At 41.2% G+C, this 18,876-nt stretch overlaps 2 protein-coding genes and 1 non-coding gene across 3 annotated transcripts in view; 1 reads left to right on the forward strand and 2 right to left on the reverse strand.

Annotated features, from left to right (window-relative positions):
- Positions 1–2,176, reverse strand: part of TIA1 (TIA1 cytotoxic granule associated RNA binding protein) — a 33,502-nt gene extending 31,326 nt beyond the window's left edge. The window contains 1 exon segment of the mRNA XM_030310780.1: positions 1,934–2,176. Within this exon segment, the coding sequence (XP_030166640.1) occupies positions 1,934–1,959 (26 nt within the window). The 5' untranslated portion in view covers positions 1,960–2,176.
- Positions 2,177–2,483: 307 nt separating this feature from the next.
- On the reverse strand, positions 2,484–2,554 carry TRNAG-CCC. The gene has a single exon. It is a non-coding gene; the product is annotated as a tRNA-Gly (tRNA).
- A 5,017-nt stretch (positions 2,555–7,571) lies between these two features.
- On the forward strand, positions 7,572–18,834 carry PCYOX1 (prenylcysteine oxidase 1). The gene is given in 8 exon segments (XM_030310783.1): positions 7,572–7,715; positions 8,808–8,899; positions 8,901–9,041; positions 10,065–10,137; positions 10,140–10,239; positions 15,405–15,616; positions 15,945–16,097; positions 16,520–18,834. Coding segments are annotated over 8 exon segments (1,542 nt in total). The 5' UTR covers positions 7,572–7,603; the 3' UTR covers positions 17,179–18,834.
- Positions 18,835–18,876: the final 42 nt, after the last annotated feature.

Raw genomic sequence — 18,876 nt, forward strand, 5'->3', positions numbered from 1 at the left:
GCAATGTTAGAGCATGGACTACTTTAGGGAAAAGATTCTTGGATGGAGTGTTCTAGTAAATAATACAAGCACATTTAGCAGTAAGAGTTAAGAGTTGAGGACAGTAGAGTTGCAGGATGACGAACAAAAAGGTATATGACCCTGGGTGAGTTACTTAAATTTCAAGCTTGAGCTCTTCCTCAGCTGCAAAAATGGACTTTTTACTGCAGAGTTCTGATGAAGATTAAACAAGCATATAAAGCATTTAACAAAGAACCTAGCAATCATATGCATTCAGTAAGTATTTGAATAAAAGTTCCTTCATTATTTCTCCTGCAATGGGTGGTCCCCTGTCCCCTACTAGTACAATTTAACTACCTTCTTTTGTAGACTGGCCTGAGAAAGCTGAAGTTGTCTTCATTATTTGATATTCCCAAATCAACGTAATAAAAAGGTTAATTCCCAGATATTTCTGGCAGTTTCTGAAATTAAAAATTCAAAATAATGTAAGAATCTTAAATTTAAAGACATTATAAAAGATGAGCAGTGCTTAATCCAATATGCTGCCTTGCTATCATACTCTAGCAAAGAGGCAGGAGGAAAAAACGGTTTCCCATAAAGCCTATGAAGGCTAATAGTTTTTTAAGGAATATTAATCTACAATCTTTCAAAAAACAAGGGACACCCTTGCTTTTTGCAATAATTCTTGCATCATATTAGAAGATATTCAAAGTAACAGATTACCTGATAAACTAGCAAAAAGTGTACTGATCTCTTAAGAAAACAAGTGTAACTATAGTTCTCACAGATTAAAAACGGAAACACTTTTGGTGGTGAAAAAATAATCGATCAACTTTCGTCACAACTGTAACATCTACAAAGTTTCAGAAAGAAACCTGAAATTGTATTTTAAACGCATGGAGTTCTCAAATCGCCAGTATTCTAAAAATAAAAACAAAAAGCCAGGTCAAAAATTCATCAGGCCTTTTCTTCTTTTCGGGAAAAGCAACAAAGGCAAAATCACCTCTTCAGAGAATACTTTGAAAAACAAAGGAGAACGCTGTGGGGGAAGCAACGTGACAAAGAAAATATCCCCAGCTGAGATCATTTAACACTAACAAATCTCAGAGGTGACTAAATCTGTTAAGGTATTTATCAACTGTTGCTTCAAAAAATCTTGCCCGCTTGTTCAGCCAACATGTCAATCACAAAGTAGCAAGCGATGATAAAAATGCATTAAATCCATTTCCCCTCAGTCGAGAGCTATATACACCTCCGGTGAGATTTCCATTTCAAAAAAAAGCAGTTTCCAAATCCTTATGGTGTTGGGTTTTCGGCTTTATGGTCGGGGGAGGGGCACTACAAAAGGAAAGCCAAAGAGAGGTTAAAGAAAACTATTTGGCTTTTTCCAACTGGCAACTGCAACAATAAAGTTTATCTCGCTAAAAATTGAGCACAAGTAGCCTCAAGAGAAAAGCTATCAACAAGAAGCAAATGAAAGGAAGAGGAGAGTTTCTGGAGGAAATCAAAGTGAAATGAAAGAGACACGCTATAGAGATCAAAAGAGGTTAATGAAGAAGGTGGGGGGGGGGAGCGGGAAAAACAGAGAAGGAAAGCATGGACAAAGAGAAAGGTTCACGGAGTTCTGAAAAAGGTTGAATGAAAAAGTCTTTTCTCCAGGCCTACGACCACAGACGGCCCGTGGCGGGGCCAAAGGCCACGCTATGGTGTAGCTCAGGCGATGCGATTAATTCAGAGGGCTGAGCCCCTCTCCCTCCACCTTGTCCTTTCACAGCCCGGGGCTGGGTCTCTAAGCATCCAGGTGTGCGCTAACGGGGAAGAGCCGTGATATCTGGGAGTCCACAGAGAACAATAGGCTGGGGAGCGCGCCGAGCCGAGGCCTCCCTCCGGGACGACCACCATCCCGCCCCCCTCATCGCTGCCCCAGACTCACAGAGTCTTGGGCATCTCGTCCTCCATGGCTGCTGCTGTCGCGGCGGCGCCTCCGGGTCCAGCTCCCTACCCTTTACTACCTCCCAAATCTTTTGAGCGGCTATGGCTGCGGAATAGCGGGGTTTCTCGGCTGACCGGAGGTTACTCCGTCTACTCCTTCCGCGGCAATTACACTAAACCCCCTGGCGCAACGCGAACAATGAAGCCCCGATACAAGATGGCGGCGAGCCGGGAGTTTAGGAGCAGCCAGCGAAGTGACCCGGGCCGCGCAGGCGCAGAATAATCTTGCACTTTCAACCTCCCTCAATCCATAGGTTCACTTGTTGCGCAGCCGCTCTTCTAGCCGACACTAGGGATGTCTCAGACTGCGCAGGCGTAAGGATTAACTATTTCGGGACTTGTGTAGTTTTTTGTCATACGGTTCCAAATTCGAATGTTTCAACAGTGAGTTATAATGAAAGAGAAATCTTCTTGGAAATTAAAAATTCTAAGTGTTTCCCGAGGAAGAAAAGAGTGACAGTGTTCAAATCATCTCATAGCAAAAAGCTGCTTGCGCCGCCCGGGAATCGAACCCGGGTCGCAAGAATGGGAATCTTGCATGATACCACTACACCAGCGGCGCTGGTGGTTAGCTACCTTGCTGAAGTATTTTAGAACTTTCTACAAGCAAGCATTTGTTCCTACATGAGGATGTTTCTTCATTCAAAAATCATAATAAGGGTCTACAGTCTGCTATTTTTCATCGTTATAAAAAAGGATATTGTCTTCTCTCATCCAATACAGTTGAGTGGGATTCCTATTTCCATTAAATTATTGTTCATTAAATGTGCATTATAAATAATTTGTCTTGATGTTAACCAAATTTTTGAGAACCAGGAAAATATTTTCAGATATTTTCATTTCCTTGGTATACTCAATGCACTTTGGAAAATACTTAAGAAATATTTACTTAATGCAAATCGGTCAAATAATCCTAAAACCAAATGAATCTGAAGATATACAAATTTAGTCCTCCTCGAAGGAGGCGGAAAAATTAGGACTCTGAGATGTGGTTCAGTGTAGTCATTAAACATTTCGTGTTGCATTTTATAAATTATGTGAAATATTTTTATATTTGTTTATTTTGTGAAATATTTTTAAACATAGGAGAATGTACACATCCAAAAACGTGGTATCCTCTTTAGAATAGTTTCTTTAGGCTACAACCCTAAGATTTACATTTTTGGAATTGTCTTTCGAATCCGTGTCACATTCTTCATTTTACTCAAAGATATTAAATATTAGTCTTTTGAAGATGAATAAGACAAGAGTTAATAGTGGGTAGTATTTTTAAAATAGCTTTTGTGATATAATTCACCCATTTGAAGTATACGGTTCAGTGGTTTTAGTTTATTCACAAAGATGTGCAACCATTACTATAATCAATTTAGAACACTTTCATTACTCCAAAAACAAAATTCTTATAAATTAGCTATCACTCTCTATCCCCACCCCATCCAACTTCCTACTCACTAATCTATTGCTACAGATTTGCCTATCCTGGGAATATCATATAAATGGAATCATACAACATGTGGTTCTTCGTGACTGGCTTCTTTCACAATGTTTTTTACGGTTCATACAAGTTGTAGCGTGTATCAATACTTCATTTGTTTTTTGGCCAAATAATATGCCATTGTATGGATATAGCACAAGTATCTTTTAAACTTTAAAACCTTTATGAAAAATTTATTATGTTGTTTTGTAAGTTTTAAATTATTATATATTATGTGTTATATGAGTATATATTTGTATATGTCATATAAATATATATTATTTGTTAATTTATATATTATATAAATATAAATTTATATATAAAATACATATAATAGGTTACTCCTGCTTTTGTCTTATTTTTCTACTACAATGTTGCAGTAAGCATCCTAGTACCTATATCCTTATAACTGATTCTTTTATTTCTTTAGAATAGTTTCCCAAATGTGGGATTTTTGAATTAGATGGTATATTTATATATATGTATATTATATCTTTATGTTATAATCTATATATGTACCTGTATATCCTACCCTAGTCCATCTATAATATTGTATCTTATAATCTATATATCTATATAGACGTATAATATATCTATATCTGTCTACTCTCATCTTCTCTGTCTCCTGCCTCTCTCTGTCTCCGTATCTCTCGTCCCTGTCTCTCGTCTACTCTCTCTCTCTCTTTTCCTCTCTCCCTCTCCTCTCGTCATCCTCTCTCTCTATTATATCCCCCGCTCCTGTTTTTCCCCGGTTTTTCGTTCTTGCCACCCCCTAGCCCCCACGTTTACCCGATCAGTTCCGGAGATCTCCTCCATTCCCTCTGTTTCCCCTTGTCATTGCGGTATTCGTCTTATTACTTTTTGCTAATCTGATAGATAGAAAAATTGTACATGTTGGTTTTAATTTGCATTTTAAACTACTACTGAGGTTGAGTATCTCTTTACAATGTATTTCATTTTTTGAAGAACTTATTAAAAAAAATTGGGGGGGTGCCTGGGGTGGCTCCGGTTATGATTCTCACGGGTGTGGGTTTGAACCCTGTGTGGAGCTCTGTGCTGACAGCTCAGAGCCTGGAGCCTGCTTCGGATTCTGTGTCTCTCCCTCTCTCTCTGCCCTCCTCTGCTCATGCTCTGGTCTCTCTCTCTCTCTCAAATATAAGTGGACATTAAAAAAAAAAAAATTGAGAGGAAGATAGAGATTTCCCACTTACTCCACACCTCCACATTTGCATACATGTGTTTTGTTTTTTTTTTAATCATTGGCACTTGCTTTGTCTTATGTGAAATGCCTATTTATATAGGCTGTATTTATATTGAGTTGTTTACCTCTTACCAATTTGTAGAGCTCTTTTTGTTTGCAATATATACCACAATCTTGACTGTCATATTAGTGACAGCTATTTTTCTCATGTATTATTTTTTTTAACTTTCAAATTCTATCTTTTGCCATCTGACAAATATGTGATCTTTCCTTATATTGCTTCTGAATTTCCTGTCTTCCCTAACAGATAGTAAATATTATTTAGGTTATGTAGAATAAGAAAAAAGTTAGATGTGAGGAAGGAAGAAGGTATGAAAATGAATTTTTTCAAGGTAGTTTCAAAAAAGTTAAAAAAACATGGAGCAGGTGGCAGAATTATAGATTTAAGTGTTGTCAAAAAATAAGCAAAGCCAGCACTAAAGTTTTACTTTTAATCAGTAATATACTATTGCAATAGGGAAGAGTCCATAGTAAACTGAACTCAACTTTGATTTGTACAGATGTAACCTGGCATTTTGAAGGGAGAATAGGGATGGGGATGAGCAGGGGCACAGTAGAGTCCAGGAAGTGAAAAATTACAAAAGTTGAGAGAAAGGGTGGTAACTTTCTCAGTTAGGGCCCCTACCCTCCCGAGAGGCTATGAGACAGGGGCTCTATCTTCATGTGTTGGCTGGAACAAGCAGTAAAGTCTTGTCAGCCTTGAGTTTTCTCAGGCAGACAGTTTAAAGGTAGCTAGGGTCGTCCTAAGGACATAGCTTTGAGCTGTTAGAAAATGTTAGTGTTTTGTTCGAGTCTTAATAAGCCAAGGTTGAGGCCTGTCTAGTTGAGAAGATTGCTCAGAAGGAGCTTGGCTGGAGTTTGGTCAAGGAGAAAACCTTAGTCAGTGTTTAGCCTACTAGGGAGACTGCTTCTTGAACAGTACTCCTTTGAATGAATGTTTGTTATATCACCTTATTATTACTCTTTGTATATGTGGTAACAGTTTCCTCCATGGCCTTTTTAAAAATCTTTGGGGTTTCAGTGGCAGTGTTATTTTGAAAGAGTAAGAGTGCAGAATGAGAAAGCCTTTGACCCACCTTCCACTTTGCAAGTCCTTTACAAACCGTCTCTTCACTGAGAGTTCTTTCAGTAACTCTTTCCCAAGGTTTCATCAGCAGCAGTGAAAGTTTCCAAATATGACACCCATACACCCATATCAAGGTCACTAACATGGTCAATTCTAATGAACACATATTCATTGAAGGCCTAGTAGGCTTAACACACTAAGGTGTTGTGGAGATAATGTAGTTTGGAAAAAGGAAATTAAAAGACACACAGAGTGTAGTGCTTTCTTTGTAACTTCTAGATGTAGTGAAAAATGAGGCTTAATCTTCATATTTTATGTTCTTACTAGAAGTGTTTATTTCTTGTATGATTTGCATCTTGTTCTATTAACACCTTTGCTGTCCTCTTCTTCTTCTGCTTTACTCGCCTCCTTGCTGTTCCTCAAACATGCCAGGTGTTTTTCTTACCTAGAAAGCTCTTTCCCCAGATACTTGCCTGATCTACTCCATCACTTCCTGCACATTTTGCTCAAATGCTATCCTGCTCAATGAGGCCTACCAGGACCATCCTATCTAAAATTGCAACCCATTCCTCATTCCTCTTACCCCACTCTATATAATGTATAATTTACTTACTTATTCTAATGATCATATCTCCCTCCAGTAGAATGCCAGCTTCATTAAAATAAAACTTTAAAAAAAAAACTGTTTGTTTACTGATTTTTCTCAAGCACCTAGAACATCGCTTGCCACTCGGAACTCAAAAAAATTTGTCCAATGAATGAATGCTCTTTGCATTGGATTTTACACTCCCCTTTTTCCAAGTTCAATCTTTCTTTCTATTCAACTTATTTTCCTTCCATCCATACTATTCTACATATTCATATACTGGGTTTTTGTTTTGTTTTCTTTTTGGAGGGGGAGGTGAAGAGTGGAGATGGTGTAATTTTAATTACAGAAAGGGATCTTATAAACCCATCACTCACTCAGTCACTAGTTTTTCTCACCTATTTAAATTTTTTAAATGTTTATTTATTTTAAGAGAGAGAGAGAGAGAGAGAGAGTGTGAGCAGGGGAGGTGCAGAGAGAGAGGGAGACACAATCTGAAGCAGGCTTCAGGCTCCTTGCTGTCAGCACAGACCGGCTCCAAACCCACAAACTGAACCCGGAGATCATAGCTGAGCCAAAGTCCAGCTCTTAACAGACTGAGCCACCCAGGCGCCCGGATCCTACATTCTTTTTAATACTTGCATAATGTTCCATCGTGTGATATGGGCACACATGTCCTGTCACTACTTTTCACCTTGGACGACCCCATCCTGGTCTCCCTCATTTTCCCTTTCACCTACCACTATTTAACCATTCATTTTACGCTTATGCCCAACAGTCCCGAAACACAGTGACCACTCAGTAAGCATTTGTTGCTCCACAGTTCTGTTCTTGACAGCGATTTGCTTTGTGCATTCTTTGACAGGGAGAGGTTGAAGGGACAGAAGAGGGCAGTAGTGAAGAAGTAAGGTGCTTCACCTGAATAGATGGGGAGTAAGGCGGCGAGCTTGGGTGAGCCTCCGCCCCTGGTGCCTTTGTTATGTCCCTGAAGCAGGGTGCGTTTCGGAGGGGGCGAGGCCTGCCTGGGCACCGGGCTGACCACGCTTGGGAGCTCCTGGAGCGACGCGCAGAACTGGGATGCTGGAGCCCGCGCCGGCAGGAAGCGGACCTGGGCGGGGCTCGGAGGGGCAAGGCCGGCCGGGGGCGGGGCGTGCAGAGCGCGCAGACTCGCAGCAACTGGCCGACTGTGGGGCGCTCGGAGCTGACTGCTGCGCTCCGGTGGCCATGGGGCGCACGGCTGGGCAGCTCGGCTCGTCGCTTCTGGGGCTGTGGCTGCTGATGTGCAGCTGGGGGTGCCCTGGGAGCGCCGAGCTGCGGGCCCCGCCGGATAAGATCGGTAGGTGAGGGGTGGGGCGGCGCGGGAGGGTTGCTGGAGCGCGCCCGGCTCCAGGCGGCCGCTGCGCAGTGCACCAGGCCCGTCGGCTGCGAAGCCCGCCAGGCCACGCGCTCCGAATCCTTCTCGGAGGTCATAGTCTTCTTGGCTCGCCACTGTCGATGCCGCAGGGACCGCGTCTTCCCGGGCGTGTCGATGTGCCCACTTGGGGAACGGGCCATGGAGGGGGCCTTGGGGTGGGCGGAGGGCAGCCAGGCGTCCCTGCAGCCCCTTGTTCTGGAGGCCTGGGGACTGGGTTGGGGGAGGCCCCTCTCCTCATTCCCTTGCTTCACCTTTGGGAGGCCAGTCTTCTGGTTTGTTCTGGAACTACGAGCCGCCTCGCTGTGCAGATGACAGGCGCACGCGGCCGTAGCACACCGAGCAGTGCCAACAAGCTGACCCTGTTTGCTTCCCTTGATAGGCTGAACTGGAACCCCATTTCCATCACCTGCTTTGCTGAGGTGGGCCTGCTCCTAGAGGCCCTAGCTTGCACAATTTCCCTATCTAGGACTACTACACAGCGGCAATAATCCACTCTCAAGTTTCATTCATGGTTTTTGCTGCGTTTGTTTTGCTTTTTTTATTCCCCGTAAAGCTTTGTTTGTGGGAACATTAACCTATCTGTATTAATGAGACAGAACAAATCTTAGTAAAAAATGGCGGCCACTTTATTGGAAATACGTGCTGGAAAGGCCACCTCCTCTGCTCCCATGCGCTGGGCACAAAGAAGGGTGTGCAGATCCAGTGGTGCCTTGACAAAGAACTGTGAGAACCCTTGGGGCTCTGGCAAAAAAAAAAAAAAAAAAAAAAAAAAAATTCTAATATCCATTTGCACGTGAATGTAATACCACTTTTGTCGGGGTGGGGGGGGGGGTGGGCAGCGTCTGCCTAGATTCACAGAGTTTTAGCTTCACAGCAACTGTGACTTGCCTCCCGTGCCCAGCTTCCCTAAATTGGTGATTATAGCCTTAAGTAACATCTGTTATTCAAAAACAAAACCCACATAGCTGACAGGGAAAGAAACTGTTCCTTTTTTTTTTTTTTCCCCACCCATAGCAATTATTGGAGCTGGAATTGGTGGCACTTCAGCAGCCTATTATCTGCGGCAGAAATTTGGGAAAGATGTGAAGATTGACCTGTTTGAAAGAGGAAGAGGTGGGAGGCCGCCTGGCCACCATGACTGTTCGAGGGCAAGAATACGAGGCAGGAGGTTCTGTCATCCATCCTTTAAATCTGCACATGAAGCGTTTTGTCAAGGACCTGGGTATGTCATTTGGTCTTAAGAGCTAAGTGGATTCTGTGTGACCATCCATGGATGTTTTTATCAGATAGGGATCTGAAGTTTTTTCTGCTTTGCTAATTGTTTTTACAGAGAAGTTGGCAAAACTGTTTTCCTCACTTTGCTGCTAGCAATTAGTACAAGTACAAGCTTAGTTAGGAGCCACTTTCCCCGTAATGGGACACTAGTTATCTGTATCCTTCAGTTATCTGGAATTACAGCCATTGGGCGGGGGCGGGGTTGGGGGTGGGGTGGGGATGGTTGCTGTTCTTAGTTCTTAAACCTCTGGGTTCAAGCTGAAGAATCAAAGAATGGTTTGAGTCCGTAGAAACCTTGTGTACTCATTTTACAGCTGGGGAAATGAGGCCCAAAGTTTGAAATGTCTGGCTTAAAGTCACTCACACAGGCATGGGTGCAAACGTGTGCCTAGAACCTGGAACATATGACTACTTCCCTGCCACCAGAGGAGCTAGACAGGTTGTGAGGAAAGGCTAGCAGGCCTCTGCAGGCCCTTTGCTCAGGGAATATTGTGTAATTTATACCTCCTTTTAGTTATTTGAAATACCCAATTATGCAAAATAGGATTTGCACAGGAATGGGGATGCCTCCTTTCTCTTTGCTGCCTTCCACATCTCCTGTGGTCTCTCTTTCCTTCCTGAGGACAAATGTATGCCAGGAGCAACTTATGCTGGTCATACTCCTGTCTAACATTTGTTTGGAAGTTGAATTCAGTTGGTATTCTGGCATTTTCCTTTCACTTTTTAGTCTTTTGCAACTAAAAATAGCCAGTCTAATTTTGACATATCTGCATGAGCATCTGACCCATCGTTTAGATATCTGCTTTTGGACAGTATAATGAATGAGCAGTGTATTACATGCTGTTCTAAAGATAGAGCTCCTTTAATATGTTTTCTGAGAACTGGGGGAAACCTGGAATTCACTCACTTCAGAGTATCCCTGATAGCTTCAGATTACCTTCTTTCATTGGTCAACACAGAAACCACTGACTTAGCCAACCCTTTCTGTTTTTGCAGGTCTGTCCTACTGTTCAGGGCTTTGGTGGCCTAATGGGGGTGTATAATGGAGAGACTCTGGTGTTTGAGGAGAGCACTGGTTCATAATTAACATGATTAAACTAATTTGGCACTATGGATTTCAGTCCCTCCGAATGCACATGTGGGTAGAGGATATATTGGACAAGTTTATGAGGTAATTTTTTCCCCTTCCATTTAACCTAAGACCTTTTAGTTAGATGGTCTTTAGAAATTCTAATTTCTTGGAACAGTTCTCTACCTAATTTTAAGGTCTGTTTGTAAGATTGTTAGACAAATGGTTTATATAAAGTATGCAGACCGTTTATCCACTTGAAAATTAAGAGTAATTTTTGCTTCCGACTGTATTCTGCAAATACTCTATTTAGTTCTGCCACACACTCTTAAATCCTCTACAAATGTTAATGCTCTGAATTCTTATGATACCTCTCTCAGGTATAGTTATTAGCTTCTTACAGATATGGAAGGTGGAGGCACAGAGGTTTCAAGTGTGCAAGTACACTCACCTAGTGAGTGGTGGAACTGGAGTTCCTACCCAGGCATTCTGGCTCCAGAGTTCTCACACTTAATCTCTGCACTGTGCTGACATTGTATGGATGAATGAGGTAATGTGTGTAGAGCTGGTAGAAAGGACCACAAAACTTAAATAAACTTTGTGACATGATGTTTCAGTGAGCCAGTAGCCTGAGGCAGAGTATCAGCTGTGTGCCCCAAGAATTTAAATTGATACTAAATTCCAGCACTGTTTCAGGTAGTGAGAATACAGGTGCCACTCCCCACCCCCCCCCTTTAAAAATATTTTTATTTATACTTGAGAGAGAGATGGCACAAATAGGGGAGGGGCAGAGAGAGAGGGAGACACAGAATCTGAAGCAGGCTCCAGGCTCTGAGCTATCAGCACAGAACCCGATGTGGGGCTCGAACTCCTGAACCATGAGATCATGGCCTGAGCCGAAGTCGGACGCTTAACCCACTGAGCCGCGCAGGTGCCCCTCCACTTTTTCTTCTTTAAGTGTTTCTGTATTTTCAAACTTTTCTGTGTATATTGTTTTGGTAATTAGGAAAAATAAAATAACTGGTCTAACTTTGAAAGACGCAGCCTTTTTCCCAAGGCCATTGGCCTGTGCTAATTTTTACGCTTGTTTACAATTTTAGATGCTGGAGAAATTCAGCTTGTAAGTGCTAATGATACTTCATTACTATGAATGTTTCAATGTAGTAAACTTGTTAAAAAAGGTGAAATTACATGTCATATGATTAAGTACTGACAAGGACAGATTTAAGGGTTGCATAGGATAAATACACTCTAGCTTTTTAACTTAGGGTAGTTGGGGATTTCTCTTTCTTCCTTTAGTGTTTATTTTTTGAGACAGAGAGAGACAGAACATGAATGGGGGAGAGGCAGAGAGAGAGGGAGATACGGAATCTGAAGCAGCTCCAGGCTCTGAGCAGTCAGCACAGAGCCCGACGCAGGGCTCGAACTCACAGACTGCGAGATCATGACCTGAGCCGAAGTCGGAAGTTCAACCGACTGAGCCACCCAGGCACCCTGGGGATTTCTTTTTCTAAACATCACTGTTGGGATGATTCCTTGAACACCTTTCCAGTGGGCACATTAAGGTCAGCTACAGTGCAGATTATTTAAAGTAGCAATCTTTCATTCATTCACCAAATATTGACTGCCTAATTATGTGCCAGGCACTATTCTGGATCCTGTGGATGTAGAACCTAGAACACATCCCTGTCCTCAAAGAATATACGTTCTAGTAGACAAGCAATAAACCAGTAACTAAGAAAATATATAGGACTTGGGTGAAATAGCCAGTAACTTTGTAGAGAAGGTAGGTGGCGTGTTGCTGCATGCTCTACAGGAAAATCAAGTTCAGATGGCACCAGATGCAGACCTGCCTATATCTGTTAGTTTTCTTACCCGTGGCTTGCTTGGCATGTAGAGAATTGCCCTGGGAGAAATTAAGAAATCACTTTTAAAGTGAATTCTGGATATTATAGTACTGTGAAAAAGACCCAGTGATGGGATACATAGATTATACTTTTTTGTTGTTGTTTAAGTAAACTCTACACCCAGTGTGGGGCCCTAACTCCTGACCCCAGAGATCAAGTCACATCATCTATGGACTGAGCCAGCCAGGCGCCCCTACTATTTTCAAAATTTAAAAAACAATTACCAAACTTCCTTGAATTACTGCCTCTCTCTGGTCTTTAGTATTTGCTTACACATCAAATATATAGCACCGATCCTTATGTTGTTCAAAGGGCCATGCATCCTACATTTGTTTCTTCCAATAAATCAAGAACATAATGTTTACTTTTTGAGAGAGGGAGGAGCACAGAGCCCAATGTGGGGCTCAATCTCAGACACTGGGAGATCGTGACCTGAGGGGAAATCAACGAGTCAGATGCATAACTGAGCTACCCAGGTGCCCCTTAACATTTCTTGATCTGAGACTGATCCTTTCACTTACTCCTAACAAATATTTTGAATGTTTTACTCTTTTCTCTCTCTCCCCTTCCCAAATCCAGTCCTGTCTATAATCCTATCAGTTTTTAAATTTTATTAATTTTTTTTAATGTTTATTTTTGATAGAGAGTGAGCAGGTGGGGTAGGGGCATAAGAGAGGGGGACAGAGGATCCAAAGTGGGCTTTGCTGACAGCAGCGAGCCCAATGTGGGGCTCGAACCCGTGAACTACAAGATCATGACCTGAGCTGAAGTCAGACATTCAACTGACTGAGCCACCCAGGTCCCCCAATCCTATCAGTTTTTAAAATGTATGTAGAATTCCATCACTTCTCACTAACATCACTGCTACACTTTGATGCAAGGCACTATTAACTCTTGTTTGTATCGATGGAGTAGCCCCCTGCGGTAGGCTGAATAATGCCTCCCTGCCCCTGCAAGATGTCTATACCCTAATCCCTGGAATCTGTGAATGTGTTACCTTTCATGATAAAAGGGACTTTGCAGAAATTATTTCATTGGGGATCTTGAAATGGGGAGGTCATTCTCACTTATTTAAGTGGGCCTAGTGTAATCACAAGAGTCCTTGTAAGAGGGAAGCAGGGGGATCAGAGTAGTAGGAAATGTGATGATGGGAACAAGAGGCTGGAATGATGCTAGGAAGATGTCACAAGCCAAGGAATGCAGGTGGTTTATAGAAACTGAAAAAGGCAAGAAATGGAATCTTCCATCAGAAATTCCAGAAGGAACCAGCCTTACCACACCTTGACCCACTACTTTCTGGCCTTCATGGTTTCTGATGAGTAAGCAGCTGTTAAATCTTATTGAGAATCCCTTTTTCTCTCAGTCTGTTTTCTCAAGTGAGAACTCAGTGTTTTCACCCTCTACTTTTTTTAAGTTCCTAGGGATTGATATGGTTGGAAGGAGTGATTTGTTTCTCAGTTTGGGCACTGGTATTAATTTTTCCACAAAAATGTATTCAATGTTTATATACTATACTCACTGGTAGATAGGAGGTAATACTGAAATGGATGTGACATTGTCCCTGCTCAAAAACTTTACAACTTTGAGAGAAGAAAATTGTAAAAATTCTCCTCCTGGGATCACTGAGAGAGATCTTTCTTTGGCACCTATTTCTTCCTTTGTTTCATTACTTATCTGTGCATATGCCTTATTACCTACCTAACTGTAAGCTCCTTGAGGGAGAGGAATCCTTTCCTCATTTTTGTATCACTTGAAAAATAACTTTTCTCATTTTTTCACTTGAAAATAACATTTTGAAGTCAGCATCAACCAATTTATGTGATATTCTTTTAAGTCCGTGAAGTTCAAGAAAATATCAGGTGGGATTTTCTAAAAATTAAGTAATAGTGCTGAATGAGTGGCATGGGTACTGTGAACTGGGAAGTTGGGCAAAACTTTGCAGAGCAGGTGGGGTTCAAGCTGAAAGAAGTGTGTTCTGGTTGGAGAGAAGAGCTAATGTAGTGTTGGAGCAACATGCAGAGCATTTTCAGGTATCAGTGAATGGGTCAGGTTTGTTCAGTGGAGGGTAAGTGTGTGGTTGAGCGCACAGGGGGCAGCTTGTGCTTGAGCCTTCTACTTGTCATGAGACTTTCAGAGTTCTTTTACTTGTTTCTCTGTCTGCAGTTAGAGCAAAGGCAGTTAGACTTGATGAATTTGGCTCTAAAATACATTCCTTTCTTTTGGTCAGGAGTTTATTTACTAAGCAGCAGTAAGAAGTTAAAAATGTTTTTTAAATCTTTATTTATGAGAGAGAGACAGAGTACAAGCAGGGGAGGACCAAGAGGGAGACACAGAATCTGAAGCAGGCTCCAGGCTCTGAGCTGTCAGCACAGAGCCTGAAGTGGGGCTTGGACCCACAAACCGTGAGTTTGTGACCTGAGCTAAAGACGAATGCTTAACCAACTGAGCCACCCGGCACCCCACAAGTTGTTTTTTTTTTTCAACGTTTATTTATTTTTGGGACAGAGAGAGACAGAGCATGAACGGGGGAGGGGCAGAGAGAGAGGGAGACACAGATTGGAAACAGGCTCCAGGCTCCGAGCCATCAGCCCAGAGCCTGACGCGGGGCTCGAACTCACGGACCGCAAGATCGTGACCTGGCTGAAGTCGGACGCTTAAACCGACTGCGCCACCCAGGCGCCCCCCACAAGTTGTTTTTTGCATAAGCTGATGACAAAAAGATGTGTTTTAGGTTTCTGAGAGATTCATAAATGTTTCAAAGAAACAAAACTGGAAGCAGGTAGGTAGATCAGTTATTCAGCTTGGTAGTCTGAATATAAATCCTGAGTTAAGATCAGGGAAATGAGAATGAAGAGAGATGTTGTGAAGACTGGTAAGGTTTTCTTTTTTGATGGGAGAAGCAGAAGTGAAAATATTTAAATTTGGAATTAGATGAACTGAGGATGACTTGTGGGATGTTAGCAGTGAACGAACATCCCAGCCTACATTTTGGCTGGGATAGGGGGTGGGTGGAGAGGATCAAGCCTGGTGGAAAGATAAAGTTTAATTTTAGAAATGTTTAACTGCTGCTGGAAGATAAAAAGTTGAAGGAGACATATGACATACCCACTTCTTTAAAAGTGCTCGCAGTGACCTTATTAATGCAGAAGAGTATACAAGGACAGTGTACTTCCAGAGGAGGTGGGAGTAGGGATGGGGATAAGAACTTCTGGGATACCCAGGGAAGATGGTGACTGAGGTGCATCTTACATGATAGGTAGAAGTTCAGTAGAAGGAGATATGAAAAGTTTGAATCTTATGATGCAATTTCCCTTCCCATCTTGTTTGGTGTTTAATGGCTATTCCTCTTCTTTTCAAAAGGATCTACCGCTACCAGTCTCATGACTATGCCTTCAGTAGCGTAGAAAAGTTACTACATTCTCTTGGAGGGGACGAATTCCTTGGAATGCTTAACCGAACACTTCTTGAAACCTTGCAGAAAGCAGGCTTCTCTGAGAAATTCCTCAATGAAATTGTTGCTCCTGTCATGAGGGTCAATTATGGCCAAAGCATGAACATCAATGGCTTTGTGGGTAAGCCCAGGCTTGGAATATTATGGATATTAGCTCACAAAAGGGCTTACCTGATGTATGGTGACTCCTTACTTTAGGCTATGAATTAGAGAAGACTTACCTTTTTCTGAAACCTCAGACATTGTTGGCAAAATTGTGTATATGTAGATCTGTGCATTTTTAGGGGGAGAGAGTCCTTAGCTTTCATAGAGATTTTGCCCTCAGGGGCTATTTGGCAATGTCTGGAGACATTTGGAGTAGAACTCACCTGAATTGGGAAGAGAAAGTAGGTAGAGGGACTTTTACAGAGTCAGAATTAAAATACATTTTTTTTTCCTACCACTGACAGGGGCAGTATCAATGTCCTGTGCGGATTCTGGCCTTTGGGCAGTAGAAGGTGGAAATAAACTTGTTTGCTCAGGGCTCCTTCGTGCGTCCAAAAGCAACCTTATAACTGGCTCAGTAATGTACATAGAGGAGAAAACAAGGACCAAGCGGACAGGTGAGCCTGAAATTCTATTTTATTGTTCCTGATTTCCCCTCTAGAAAATAATTGCTCAGGAGAAAAACCACTCTTCTGTCATCTTGCACTCATTTCCAAATGATGGAATTATAAATTGTGTGTATGTTGTGCCACATAGAAATATTCCCAAATGCGCTCAAGTACAGTGGCATGTCTCCTTGGAATTAAAGAATAATCTCATTCTTAAAAGTAAAAATTCTGTATTTTTTACTTACTGACAAGGTATTCAAGAGTCAGACGCTTAACTGACTGAGCCACCCCTGTGCCCCTAAACGTCTTTTTAATTCCTTAGAATTATACCTTAACTATTTTCTACTTTATAAACTATTAACATAATTATTTTTGGAAGGTATAAAGTATAGTGTGCTAGAAAGACTAACATGAATGCTTCTTTCCTCTAGGAAATCCCACAAAGATGTATGAAGTGGTCTACCAAATTGGATCTGAGACACGTTCAGACTTCTATGATATCGTCTTGGTGGCCACTCCATTGAATCGAAAAATGTCCAACATAACTTTTCTCAACTTTGATCCTCCAATTGAGGAATTCCATCAGTACTACCAACATATAGTGACAACTTTAATTAAGGGGCAACTGAATTCAACTCTTTTTAGCTCTAGAGCCTTAGACAAATTTGATCTCAGTACAATCTTAACCACTGATAATTCAGATTTGTTCATTAATAGCATTGGGATTGTGTCCTCTGTAACAGAAAATGATAATCCTCAACCATCAACAGAAAGGGCGCATGTTTGGAAGATCTTTTCTCAAGAAATCCTCACTAAAGAACAAATATTAAAGCTCTTTTTGTCTTATGATTATGCTGTGAAGCAGCCATGGCTTGCATATCCTCGCTATAAGCCTCCAGAGAAATGCCCCTCCATCATACTCCACGATAGACTTTACTACCTCAATGGCATAGAGTGTGCAGCAAGTGCCATGGAGATGAGTGCCATTGCAGCCCACAATGCCGCTCTCCTTGCTTATCATCGCTGGAATGGGCACACAGACATGATTGACCAAGAGGACTTATATGAGAAACTTAAAACTGAACTATGAAATGATACTGATCACTTTCTTTTCCCGTTCCTGGTTCCAAATGGAATATCACTGGCAAAAAAGAACACAATCTGAGCAGAGATGATTTTGAATCTGATATTTTGCCATATATTAGTACTGTTTAACAAAAGTAATCCCAGTGAGTCATGAGAAAATAACAGGTTTCTAATTAAGCATGAAGGGGTTAACTACTATCTTTATACCATCTCCAAAATTTCTTAACTCTTCTTTTAATATCTGCCAACAGTATAGAATCACCTGAAGTTTGTTAAGCATGTGGTTTCTCTAGCTCCTCTGGAGATTCTGATTCACTAGGTCTGGTGGGTGGGGGCCCTGGATTTATTTCAAGCTGAGCACTTGAGAAAGAATTTAAAGATGTTAACTTTTAGTTGGGGACTAGTTCATTTGTGCTTCACAGCTGGAAGTGACCTTCAGTCAGATAGTTAAAACTTAACTATTTGAGCTGGTATCCTATGCTTGGCTTTAATTTATACTTTTTCAAAGTAGATGTGCCCATGCTAGAAGCCTTGACTTTCTGAATATTCTTTGGATTCCTTCCCCCCTGATTTTATTAGGGGTGAAATTCAGAACCCTTAGGAGAACTTTGTCATACAAAAATCTCAAGTAAAATGAAAGCAAATATAGGCTATTGATTTAAGAAATTGGCAGTCTATTATCAAATCCTCACCTATGGAACTTTAAGAAATATTGAAAGACCCCCATGCAACCAGAGATTCTGATCTAATGGATTGAGGATAGGATCTCAGCATTGTAGCTAAAAAGTTTCTAAGGTGCAACCTGGGTTGAGAATCACTAATGTGGGGGTTTAAGATGTCTCCAAAGGGTTTTTAGTGCCTTAAAAGTCCCAAGAAACTGAATGCATTATCAAAGCAGGTTCATTTTTGTGAAGAATCATTTCTCTCAATAAGAACTCTAGTAGTAATCTTGATAGTAAGCACTGACAGACAAGAGGCAACTTAGATTTCTCCAGAGCAGTTGACACTAGGAGATCCAGAATGACACTACAATCAAATCCAGCATTTTGTTCAAACTTAAATGCTTCTAAAACTACTGTAGCATTTGGGGTGAGAAACCGGTTGCTGAAATCTTGTTTTTAAGGCAGTTCTCAACTTTGGCTGCACACTGGAATAATCTGTAAGAGTTTAAAGCTTCTCAAATGATTCTAATATGCAACCAAACTTAAGAACCAGTTCTACATCTATCATACAAAGATCATCAATGGCTGTCTCTCTAGTCACTAGTAGGACAAAACAAGTAAAAGCTTGTGAATTCTAAAAGTAACTATAACAGAATAAGTATCGTTGAGACAAAAAAGTCCATCACCAGATTATGGCAGTAGATATTCCAACAAAATGATATTGATTCTTACTTAAAATGATTTTGTCTCTACTATAATTGTGAATATTAATATGCTGATAAAACTGCCAAGATATATTTGATGTAAAGGCGGTGATTAAATCTATGCTCTGTCAAAAGGTCAGCTTTTTAAAAATTTTACTTGTTAAGACGCAGTCACATTTTTTTTCCCTGTGGTTTTAATGAAGACAATATTGTAGAGAATGTAATATTGTGTTATATATATGCTAAAGATTGGTGAATAAAAACTGGTATAGTTAATTTTCTATTACTCACAGACTTGTTTTGTGATATCTGTATTTACTTACCAGAACCCCAATT

This window comes from Lynx canadensis, chromosome A3, assembly GCF_007474595.2.
Source record: "Lynx canadensis isolate LIC74 chromosome A3, mLynCan4.pri.v2, whole genome shotgun sequence".
NCBI lineage: Eukaryota > Metazoa > Chordata > Mammalia > Carnivora > Felidae > Lynx > Lynx canadensis.